Source organism: Prionailurus viverrinus, chromosome A3 (assembly GCF_022837055.1).
Source record: "Prionailurus viverrinus isolate Anna chromosome A3, UM_Priviv_1.0, whole genome shotgun sequence".
NCBI classification, from domain to species: domain Eukaryota; kingdom Metazoa; phylum Chordata; class Mammalia; order Carnivora; family Felidae; genus Prionailurus; species Prionailurus viverrinus.
Genome location: NC_062563.1, coordinates 57,940,574 through 57,953,188, shown reverse-complemented (window position 1 = coordinate 57,953,188; position 12,615 = coordinate 57,940,574). Strand labels below are relative to the sequence as shown.

The window sequence follows — 12,615 nt, the reverse complement described above, 5'->3', positions numbered from 1 at the left end:
GAAAGTGTAGCAGGTGAGGGGCGACTGAGAAATAGAAACCACACAGTAGGTTAGACAGAGATTTTAATATCTCACTGAATCCTCCAAATTGTTAACGCTAATAAAGGAATAGCTGTAAGATATAAGGGGACGCTCCCTGGCATGCTAGGACTGAGAGATGGCTCCCCTAAAGAAGGACAGACTCGGAAGGGGTTCAGTTCTCACCGGGGAAGGTGTGGATGGGCCACTGGGCAGCAGAGAAGCTGGCTGGTTTTGCCAGAGGAGGTGGTATGGAGCTGCTGGGCAAACAACAAGTCACCATCAGGAGGGCAGGCAGGGAGCAGGCATCAGCAGTGGGTGGTGCACGGCATGCAGTGCGAGCTGGGCTCAGGCCAGGGCACAGGGAGGTCAGAGGAGCAGTCTGTGTGGACAGGGAAACGGGAGAGGGTTTACAGACAGAGGGCTGCTCACACGGACCCGTGACCACAGCCATGCCGCAGGAGGGCCATGCCAGATTGTCTTCAGCCAGCGGCGTAAGATGACAGAGGAGCCGCTTCCATGCCCTTTGGCCCCGACAGGACCCACAGGAAGTCCTCCCAGTCACATGATGGACTCTTGGCCCTCCCACCGGAAGTTGCTGGAAGCTCCTACCTCCTGCAGGGTCTCTTCAGCGCCCTCTACTGAGAAACCTGTGACATGGTGCTCTCTTGAAAGGAGAAAGAAATTTTGCTGAAGGAATTCCATTGTTTGTAACAGAGCCCGTATAGAAAGGTGCCCTCGGAGCGGGGAGGGAATAAACTGGTAACTGACACAGAGTGTTGAGCCAAGAGACTGGCACAGAGTGGGTGTTCAGTGATTGAAAGCTGTGTTAGACAATTATCCAGTGTCACCGAATACATTTAAATTATTTGGAATACATTTAAAAGTTAGCTTTTAGTCCTGTTAATATTCATGGCTGTGTAACTCATTGCTATGTGTTATTTAAGTAGACACGAAGTTAAGAATCTGTGTCAAGTATTTCTCATTTCTAATTTGTTTCTTTTCTTTAATTTTCTTTTTGCCTAGGTCTTATACAATATATTAATTGCCTTCACAAAGATGCATAAATTTGAAGACATTGAGCCTGTCGACATTTTGGCTGGATGTGCCCGATTCGTTATTGTGGGGGTTGGGGGAGTCTTTTTTGGCGTCATTTTTGGGTTCATTTCTGCGTTTATCACACGTTTCACTCAGAATATCTCTGCAATCGAACCACTCATCGTCTTCATGTTCAGCTACCTGTCTTACTTAGCCGCCGAGACACTCTACCTCTCTGGCATCCTGGCGTGAGTATAAACCAAGGACCAACTCTCACAGCAATAAAAGAGAATTTAGGACCACATTGTGTGCACTTGCATCTGAAAAGGCAGGGCTTTGGGCACCAATCCTTAAAGGTATTGCTGGATTCAGGCTTTCTTAGCTTTTGTACAATTGGATTCAGGTCCTTTGCCAAACAAATATGTTCTCTGAGCATTTGTACTTGCTCTTTTCCTGAATTACCTTAGCATAGCAGAGCATGGCAATTATAAGGTCAATTTCAAAGGCTCAGAAGAGCTGATCCAGGGAACAACTAGAAGTTCAAGGTTAAAGTCTTATTTCAATAGTTCTTTATTTTTTTCCTTGAAAATTTCATTATTTTAAAGGGTAGAGGGAAGCATGCCATGAAGGACTGTCATTCCTGAGCTCTGCCTTCTGCTATTTCCCTTAAATCACACCACAGCTCCAGGACTTATCAGTGTGGAATGAAACTAGGTAGATGGGATAAGACCAGAAGTCCAGATTTCTTTTTCCTAATGAAAATATTTGTAAATGTTTATCCTTCCGTAGATGTCGGAATGAGGCTTCTTAACTTGGCTCACCACATCTGGTCATGTTGTTTTCTCTATGGCATTATCCTCATACCCAGCTACTCAGGCAGAAATATTTAATTTTAGTGTATAGAAATATCTATTTCAATTAAATATAATAGTGTAAAATCTAGATTCACTATTGTCCCACCTACTACTTAGACAAGGCAAAGTTGTATCTCCTCTCCCGCCCCCAACTGCCGCCCACCCCGGACTTCTTAGTGGCTCTAGAACAAAAACATTTTAAATGAAAAATTTCTCATTAAATTCTTGTAAGAAACGTTGCTCAGGTGGAGGAAACGAGAGCCTCGCTGGATCATTTCTTATACCAGAAACAGTTCTGCTTCGGGTTGGTGCATGGTTGATGCCGTGTTCTTGTGAGGAAGTCGTGCCACGCCCACCTTCCCCAACACCCCTCACTTGCGCAAGCCCCTTGGGGAGGGAGAAGAGTAAGAAAGAAAACCCCATGGGGAAAATGCACCCAGAAAGGGGAATGGAGAAGATGCTTTCTCTGGGTAAAAACGGGAAGAGTGTATCTGTGGCATTACCAGTAGGGAGTTATTCGTGGAGGGGCAAAATCTTGTGGCTGCTCCTAAGACTCTGCTCCTTCTGCAGGATCACGGCCTGCGCGGTAACAATGAAGAAGTATGTAGAGGAAAACGTGTCTCAGACGTCCTACACGACCATCAAGTATTTCATGAAGATGCTGAGCAGCGTCAGCGAGACCCTGATCTTCATCTTCATGGGCGTATCCACCGTTGGAAAGAACCACGAGTGGAACTGGGCCTTCATCTGTTTCACCCTGGTCTTCTGCCAGATCTGGAGAGCCATTAGTAAGAGGCAATAGGGCCCCCAAGGGGCTCCTGCCTGCTGCTTTTTGTTTATTTCTCTTCTTCCTTTATGCAGTGTAATGAATGGCCTAAGGAGTGAGGTGAAGCGAACTGGTTTTACTGGTTAAGGGAGTATAGGCACCTTGTAGGGACCTGGAATGGTGTCTGTTTGCTCCCTCAATCAGTTTAGAGCAATTAGTGGCTGATAAGGTTGTTCACTGCAGCAAGGCTGGAGCAAGGAGTTTGTTTTTCTTGCTTATTTGAGGAGAGAACTTTCACATCTACACGTTTAAATATAACTCAATGAATTTCTCCCTTGCTCTTCACTGCTTTGTCAATTTTCCCCTCTTGCACCTTCAATCAGATATAGATTATAAACTGTGAGCATTTACACTTTTATTACAGGAAAAGTGGAATCTCACTACGTGTATTTTATGGAAGGCAGGTACTGTTAGGAAACCTTCCCCTAAATAATACAGGTGGTTTTGGTTGAAGGTTGTGTTTGATGTAGAAAAACACAAGGATCAGAAAGTAAATCTTTATTTTTAAAAGTGCTTACTTTAACTAATGAAGGCAACTCTATCATGTAACTGGCATCACCCCTATGAAATATGCCTAATTTAAAAAAATGAGATATCTTTTTTTAAGTTTATTTATTTATTTTGAGAGAGAAAGAAAGCATGAGTGGGGAGAGGCAGAGAAAAAGGGGGAGGGAGAGAATCCCAAGCAGTCTCTGTGCTGTCAGTGTGGAGCCTGATGTGGGGCTCGAACTCACCACCCATGAGATAATGACCTGAGCCAAAATGAGATGCTTAACCAACTGAGCCACCCAGGTGCCCCCCAAAATGAGATATCTTGACCAAAAGCTACTTATTTACCTTGAACATTCATGTTTCTGGGGCTAGCAAGAACATTAAGTATGGGACCACATTATATGTGCTGCCTTTTGATTAGAAGCAGTTTGATTTTAAAATGATTTTGACCAGGATTTGAAGCATTTTCTTAATTGACTTTGACTAACATTTTCAAACCAATTATAATGAAAGATAAATTATGGGAAATGACTGAGAACTTACCTTGAACATGTCAATTTTAAATTAATCCCAAGTGGGTTTTAGAATCTAGGAAAGAATAACAAGAATGAAGAAATATTAAAATAGTCATAAAACTTACTCTGAATATATATGCCTGTTAGGGTGCCAGGGGAGAAAGAATTAAGAAAACTATGTTATGTAATTAGGTAAACTTATAATTTCAAATCAAATCATGGCACTGTTACTAACTAGCTATTTGACCTTGGATGGACATTTAACTGCTCCAAATCTTCCTCCTCAGCCACAAAAATGGTAGGCATGAACAAATTTCTTGAGTTCCCTTCAGTTCTAATACTCTAATACTCTCTAATGTCAAGAGAAGTAACACCACCAAGCTTCAGCCCAGCCTACAGGAATATAAACCATCTGAGAGAGTGTTCATATTATGGATACCTCAATATTGTTGGCCATTGGTGACAATCCAACCCAATTCCTTCATGTTCTAGCTGGTGGAAGAGTCATCGAGAGAATGGCTGACTTGGCCATGACATAGTGAGGGACAAAGCCAGCTGTCAGAACCTAGTTCCCCCTCCCAGCATCCCAGCCTGACTCCTTGTGGCTAATAGTAGTTCACACTCAGGAAAGCTTATAACATTGTAAGTCCCTGTTTTCTATGGTTTACAGATAGTAAATTTATCTAAATCTTCCATCTATCTTCTGAGAGGAATACTACCATTACCTCCATTGAGCAGATAAAGACACTCAGCACATCAAAAGATAAGAACCTTAGCCAAGGTCACATGACTAGTAAGTCTGTGGAGGAGCTTGGACAAACAAAACACAGTGAAAGATGTTAAATTCTACTGTCTCTCACACTGTCCAAGTGCTGGGTATCACAGGTTGCTTGTTGTGGGGCACCTGGGTGGCTCAGTCACTTAAGCGTCTGACTCTTGATTTCGGCTCTGGTCATGATCTCAGGGTTCGTGAGATTGAGCCCCCGTTGGGCTCCATGCTGACAGCAAGGAGGCTGCTTGGGATTCTCTCTCTCCCCTTCGCCCCTGCCCCCCTCCCCAGCCCTTCCCCTGCTCATTCTCTCTCTCAAATAATAAATGAATTTTTTAAAAAATTCAAAAAGTTTTGCTTGCTGTGAGGCATGTGTGATTAGAAGTCATGGGAGGATGCCAAGAGCTTTGTTCCACAGTAAAACCTCCTCTTTAGCCAGAGCTTTAGTGAAGGGACCTTTCCCACCAGGAAGCGCTGTGTTGGTGGGAAGCTAGGACATGTGGCCACAAGGGGATGGAAAGTCAGTGTGGTAGAAAACACCTCTGTGTTTTAAACAAGCTCTGCCATCCTCCACCTTCCACTTAATGACAGTGAGAACCCCCCTTTCAGCCCTTGCCAACTTTCTTGTTTGCACTGAACCTCAGGAAGAACCAAACCAACCACAAAAGTTTTGCTTACCCGGAAGAGACCACAATCACTAAGAGAGTCCTCTTATGTTTAAAATTATACACCTCCTTTGGTTACTCATTGAGAACACGAGATGATAAAAATGTTTCTTTCCCCAAAGCAATACCCTTGCTTTACCTAGTTTTGAAAGGCAGAGCAAAATCTATGAGTATAGATTAGAAAATATATGATATTTCTTATATGAGAAAGTATCAAGATTTTATTTCGTTAAACACACACACACACACACACACACACACACACAAGGTAGGAAAGTAACAATCTGAAGCACTATTGTTCACAACTACTCAAAAAGTGAAAACTTTTGTAAGATATTCTATTTGGGATGGACAGTCATGGGTATGATGGAATTAGGTTGCCTTGTTTTGTGGGCGCACGTGCAAGACTTGGGTTCCCTAGTACTGAATATCTATGTATTCATAACCTTCTGCTCTAATATATATTTCTCCCTTTCTAGGCGTATTTGCTCTCTTCTATGTCAGTAACCAGTTTCGGACTTTCCCCTTCTCCATCAAGGACCAGTGCATAATTTTCTACAGTGGTGTCCGAGGAGCTGGAAGTTTTTCACTTGCATTTTTGCTGCCTCTGTCTCTTTTTCCTAGGAAGAAAATGTTTGTCACTGCTACTCTTGTAGTTATATATTTTACTGTATTTATTCAGGTTGGTAGACTTCTTTCATATTTGAAATAAGTAGATTCTTTCAGGATTATGCATTAAATTAGTATAGTAATAGTATAGTGTCCCAAAAAAGGGACACTCTGATTTTTCAACGTGTGCTCAATTACTCCAGCTAAATTCTTAAATATTTCTAGATCATGTTTGTTCATCTTTTAACCTCTAAAATATGTTTCTTTTTAATCAATAAAACATATTAATCAAAGTATTCCTGGGTAATGGGCAAATGATAGTTATTCTACTGTATTTTGCTGGAAATAAGATTCCAATTAGTACTAGATAGTACAAGTTTTTGTTTTAGGTGGAGATATCTCTGAGTAAACTAGCGAGAGGTTATTTTAAGGGATGGCACTAAATTCCTGTTTTAAAGCAATGCCCATTTTCATTGCTTTTTTTATTGCTTCACTGAAAAAATTAAATCAGAACTAATTAAATAAGAATTAAAGTAAACAGTGGAGCATTTATCTAGTAGCAGGTAGTACAAAACAAAGATGAACATTAGAAGCTCTAATAGTTTTGCTAATAGATTTGCTCTCTTTAATGAGAATCTTCACTACAATAATATTGTTTATTTTGCCATTTGTGATCTAGGGAATTACAATTGGCCCACTGGTCAGGTACCTGGATGTTAAAAAGACCAATAAAAAAGAATCCATCAACGAAGAGCTTCATATTCGCGTAAGTTTTCTATCATAATTAGCAAGTTAATAGGATGTTTTCCTTTGCCACTGGTAGGAGTAATCTAGAGCTTTGGTGCAGTTTTGTGTGTCCATGTCGCTGAACATAGCCTCTTTCCTTGCTTGTGCTAGTTTCTGATTGCTGCTGTAGGAAATTACCATAAATTTAGTGGCTTAAAAAAACCCCACAAAGTTATTATCTTATAGTTCTGGAGATCACAAGTTCAAAATGGTCTCAGTAGGCTAAAATCAAGATGTTGCAGGGCTGCATGTCTTTCTGGAAGTCTTAGGCAAGAATCTGTTTTCTTGCATCTTCCAGCTTCTAGAAGCTTCTAGAATTCCTTGGTTTGTGGACTCCTTCCATCTTCAAAGCTAGCAATGGCTGGTCAGGTCTTTTTTCATGCTGCATCACTCTGATACTGACTTTTCTGCCTTCCATACCCACATTAAAGACCTTTATGATTATATTAGGCCCATGTGGATAATTTAGGATATTCTTTCTGTCTTAAGGTTAGCAACCCTTAATCCACCTACTATCTTAATTTTTCTTTGCATATAAACTAACATATTCACAGGTTCTGGGGATTAGAACATGGACATCTTTGGGAACCATTATTCTGCCTATCACATCTGCTGCCCCTCAAAGATTCACATCTATTCCACATGCAAAATACATGAACTCTATCCTGACATCCCCAAAGTCTCAACCCATTATAGTGTCAACTCAAAGGCCACAATCTCATCTAAATTTTATCAGGTTCAAAAGCCCCAAATCTCAGCATCCCAGTCATCTAAATGAGGGAAGAGGAGTGATCCTCTGGGTATAATCCATCCGGAAGCACAGCTCCTCTTTAATGCCAAACCTGTGGAACTCGAGAAACAAGTTGTCTGCTCCCAAAATACACTGGTTGAGCACTCACAGGGTAATGGTTATAGATATTCCTTTTCAAAAAAAGGGGGAAATAAAAGGGAAAAAGGATTCATATCCAAATTTCTAAGTCCACTTGGTTTCAAGGGCTAGGAATAACCTCTGTTCCACCAGATTAGAAGTCCAATCTGGGTTCCACTCTTTGGGTTCTCAGCTTCCACCCTATAGCCTGTAGCCTATGTTTTCAGCTCATTCCTTTGATCAGCTTGTTTCTTGCCTGCAGAATGTTGGGGTCCAACCATCCCCTTTCATTTTGTCTTTTCTCTGTCCCTTTTTGTCCAAGTTAGCGGTGTTTCTGTCCGGTTTCAACAGGGAAGCAGAACAAGTAGGAGATAGATATAGATATAGATATAGATATAGATATAGATATAGATACACATATACATATACATATACATATACATATACACATACATGTAGATGTAGATAGATTATATAGATATAGATATCAATATACATATACATAGATATAGATATAGATATAGATATAGATATAGATATTAAGAGCTTTGTTGTAAGGAATTGGCTCACTAGGCAAGTCCAGAATCTGTAGGACAAGTCTTCAAGGAGGGTAGACCAGAACCTTCAGGCATGAGCCACAACTGCTATGCAGTTGTGAATGTTCTTTATCGGAGAAGCTTCAGCTCTACTCTTCAGGCCCTATAACTGAGCAAATTAGACCCACCCTTCCTCACTTTTAGATAACTGATTATGGACTTTAATCATATCTACTAAATACTGTTACACCAACATCTAGATTACTGTTAATAATACTTGGGGACAAGCCTTGCCAAAGTGACACCTCAAAAAACTATCATGGTGACTAATATTATGAATTGTCCTATGTACTTCTGAAATAATTGTTCCAATGGAATATGGGATCCTCTGCTCTTTCGGAATTTTTAATTACGAAAGGGTAAAGGCTTCTACTACTTCTGCAGGAACAGCCTAGTGGCAGTTTTCAGTGAAAACATTCAACCCTGACAAAGATGAAAATGAAGTTGGGCACGGCTTCTACCTGTTGGTTTAAGTTCAACACAATGTTGGAGGGATGCCATTTTGTATGGCTCCAGGGAATAAAAATGAGAGCGAATACATGGAAGACAGAAGGAAAGAGACTTCAGCTCAGTTAATGAAGAGCATTCTGGAAATAACTATGGCGTACCCAAAGGTGAAATGGATGTGTACAAACGATGACTGGGAACGCTTGGCATAGCTGCTGAACAGGAGATTCAGGCTTTTGGGGGATTATTGACCCAGATAATCTTTAGGTTTCTTTTATCCCTGAAAGTTCATGGTTCTAACGCTGGAGAAACTGATGAAGCCTTTCAAAATCAGCCCTGAATTTTATGGCCAAAGTCATCCAAATCTAAACCCAAAATTTTCAAGACCATTTGAAAATACTCGACAGAAGGGATAGGGAGTGAGTGTTTAAAAATAAGAAATGATTTAACTTGATTGAAGATTTTTGTTTCTGTCTTTATCCCCTCTGTTCATTATTTTTAGAAATTAAATAGTATACCTAAGACAATAGAACATAGATATTCCCTCTTTTCTTATTTTTTCTCAAATAAAGTTACAATCATTGGTTGAGAATACATCAATTAAGTATTTCAGAATTAATTTAGTATTTTAATGTACTTTGCAAAACAAATTTTAGAAGTCAGCATAAATTTCATTGATTGCAAATTTAAATTATAAAGACTAATTCATAAGTTTTGAAGAGATTATCGTTTTTTTTAAAAATTTTTTTTTCAACGTTTATTTATTTTTGGGACAGAGAGAGACAGAGCATGAACGGGGGAGGGGCAGAGAGAGAGGGAGACACAGAATCGGAAACAGGCTCCAGGCTCTGAGCCATCAGCCCAGAGCCTGACGCGGGGCTCGAACTCCGGGACCGCGAGATCGTGACCTGGCTGAAGTCGGACGCTTAACCGACTGCGCCACCCAGGCGCCCCAGAGATTATCGTTTTTTTATGAAATTCCTATAAGCAATTTGGGTAAAGCAAATTTAGTACAATTGGCTTGCATGGTGAAATATAAATACTGAGACAAAATAATCAGGTAAAAATGAGGCAGATAGATAAATTTTGTTGTTATATATTATTATTATTATTTTTATTATTATAAGATATCTGTAGAATTATATCTTCAGAAACTATAAATTGGATACTGACAATGTTTGCAGTGAAATTAAAAGGAACAATTAGTTATGACATCCATTTGATTTCAGTAATGAGACATTTTCTAAATCATTCTAGAAAAATATTATTCAAAGCAAATGGCAGGTATCCTGTTTTCATTGAAAGTTAGGCACATTATTAAGGAGCTTATCGACGGGATCTGTGAATCCTGAAACTCAGTTGAATTACGATGGAAGGCACTATAAGTTTCAGTTACATGAATGGGGTGATAGAAAAGAGGCTACACTCCAGGAAATTAAAGCCTCCTTTGTTTTCCAAAGTGTATTAGCTTTCCTTGTGTGTCTTTTAGGGTTAACGTTTCACTAGCAATCATTTTCCTGTATTTGGCTTGGCAGCTGATGGATCACCTGAAAGCTGGAATTGAAGATGTGTGTGGGCACTGGAGCCACTACCAAGTGAGAGACAAGTAAGGAGGCTGACAGTTTCGCTGACTTAGGAAAGATTATTTGTGGCCTGGGGAACCTCAAAACGTTACACTGAAAACTGAGCAGTTGACTAGAAAGAATCCAGAGGAACGGGACCAAGAATATGAAGGGCCTGGGAGCCATGGCACGGAAGGGGCAGGTGGGAGCACTGGGAATGCCCAGCCTGTAAAAAGGAGAGCGCTCAGGGGGAAGGGGCTGCTGACTTAGCTGAGGCTGTGTCAGAACTAGACTAGAGAACAACTTTCAGATTGAAAGGAGACAAGTCGAATCTAACTTTAAAACAAGAAGTTCCCCAGTGAGAAGAGAAGCTCAACCATGACTTCATAAGGCTATAAAGGGAGTTTGGTGAATCGTTAGGATCCTGGGAAGGAGAGTCCTCCCCTGGGGAGGGAGGTTGTGGAGGAAGACCTTCAAGGGTCCTTTCCACATATGATTCCGTAAGAATGTTAAATGTCCCTCTCCTCTGCCACCATCTCACATTTCAGAACACATTCTCTCCCTGGATTTAGTCTACAGCGTATTTCTTCTGTGGCCCCGAGGAGAATTTCACTAAGGATAAGGAAGATAAGAGTTTGTAAGTTAAACATAGCTATTTAGCAAACGTAGGAGTTAGCAGTAGTTGAATTAACCGAATGGTAGATGTCTTCTTTCTAGGGATTGCCAACATATTAATGTTGGTGATTCCAAGAGAAACTAGACCTTGAAAGTTCTGGCTGTCAAGGAGTAGTGGCACCTACATGAGAAACTGGGAGCTTATGGGTGGGCTTTTTACATTTTATTTTATTATTTATTTATTTATTTATTTATTGTGTGTGTGTGTGTGTGTGTGTGTGTGTATGTGTGTGTGTGTGTGTATGTATGTGTGTGTGTGTGTGTGGTTAATCTACTTTTTAATTTTAATTCCAGTTAGTTAGCATACAGTGTTATTATTAGTTTCAGGTGCACAATATAGTGATTTCAACACTTCCATACAATAATACCCTGTGCTCATCACAAGTATACTCCTTAATGACCATCACCAATTTCGCCCATTCCCCCCCCCCCCACAACTCTCTGGTAACCATCTGTTAGTTCTCTATAGTTAAGAGTCTCTTGGTTTGTCTCTCTTTCTCTTTTTTTTTTCCTTTGCTCATTTGTTTTGTTTCTTAAATTCCACATATGAGTGAAATCATAGGATATTTGTCTTTCTCTTTTTTATTTCGCTTAGCATTATACTCTCTAGCTCCATCGATGTTGTTTCAAATGGAAAGATTTCTTTCTTTTTTATGGCTGACGAATATTCCATTATATATACACGTATATATGCCACACCTTCTTTATCCATTCATCATTCGATAGACACTGGGGCTGCTTCTATAGTTTGACTATTGCAAATAATGCTGCTATAAACCAGAGTGCATGTATCCCTTTGAATTAGTGTTTTTGTGTTTTGGGGGTAAGGTAGTGCAATTCTGCGATCAGAGCATAGTTCTATTTTTAACTTTTAAAGGAACCTCCATGCTGTTTTCCACAGTGGCTGCACCAGTTTGCATTCTGAGTGGGCTTTCTTTATGAGATAAAAACTATAGTTTTAGCAGTCCTCCTAGTGTTAAAATAGAACTTAAGTCATGGGAATGTTCACCAATCTAGAACCTAGGTCATGGATTTTTTAAGTTTAAATCCTATAGTTCTTCCAGTGAAAAATCATTTAATATTATTCTATTTAGCCAAATCGGTACCAAATTTTCTAGACCCCAAGGCAGATATTGAGAGCAGTAAGATGCACCCAATGCACTCAAGATTCTCACAATTTGGTAGACAGGATTCTGGGGGAACAAAGAGAGAAAGAGCTCCAACAGATACTGATGATCTGTATAAGAAACACTATAACGGAGGTAAATGCACGGAACTGCTATAATACAGAAACAAGAGTGCATTTTGAAAATAAATGAGGTGTTCTACAGGCAAAGAAGAATGGAAAACATGCCAAGCAATAGCAGTAACAGCAGAGTATTTCCAAATGTAAAGGCAACAAAGAGCATAGCATGGTTTGGACACAGTCCGAAAAAGGAACATAGTAAGACAAGAGTTTGGAAAGGCAGAGATACGCTTCTGTGGCACAATGCTAAGGAGTCCTAGAGAGCCATTAATCCTATAAAATTCCATTTGACCTTTAATAGTCAGATCAAAAGGCTTTTAAATATGAGAATAACATGACCATACTTGGCTTTGGGGAGGCAAACAACAACAGAGATATGGAAGCTGGGTTTGAAACAGATACTGTGGGGAGGGAGACCTGTAAGGGATGTTCACATGGATGTAAGAGTTTCATCTTGCAAGCATAAAATAAGCCTCAGGTACTGTGCTATCTGTTTCATATATGGTATCTTACCTGACATCCTGAATCTCCTGAGTTAGCGCTATTTTTCTCCTTGAAGATAAAGAAACCAACTCCAAGAGATCAACTAACCTATTCTACAGTGGAACCTTGATTGAATTCAGGTCTGGCTTTAGGACCTCTTCTGATT

The 12,615-nt window shown here is 40.2% G+C and overlaps 1 protein-coding gene across 1 annotated transcript in view; it reads left to right on the top strand.

Annotated features, from left to right (window-relative positions):
• SLC9A4 (solute carrier family 9 member A4) overlaps positions 1 to 12,615 on the top strand; it is a 67,165-nt gene that overhangs the window by 32,969 nt on the left and 21,581 nt on the right. The window contains exons 3-7 of the mRNA XM_047851147.1: positions 1,045 to 1,304; positions 2,481 to 2,698; positions 5,657 to 5,859; positions 6,466 to 6,552; positions 10,019 to 10,089. Coding sequence (XP_047707103.1) covers positions 1,045 to 1,304; positions 2,481 to 2,698; positions 5,657 to 5,859; positions 6,466 to 6,552; positions 10,019 to 10,089 — 839 coding nt within the window. The remainder of the gene's footprint in view (positions 1 to 1,044; positions 1,305 to 2,480; positions 2,699 to 5,656; positions 5,860 to 6,465; positions 6,553 to 10,018; positions 10,090 to 12,615) is intronic.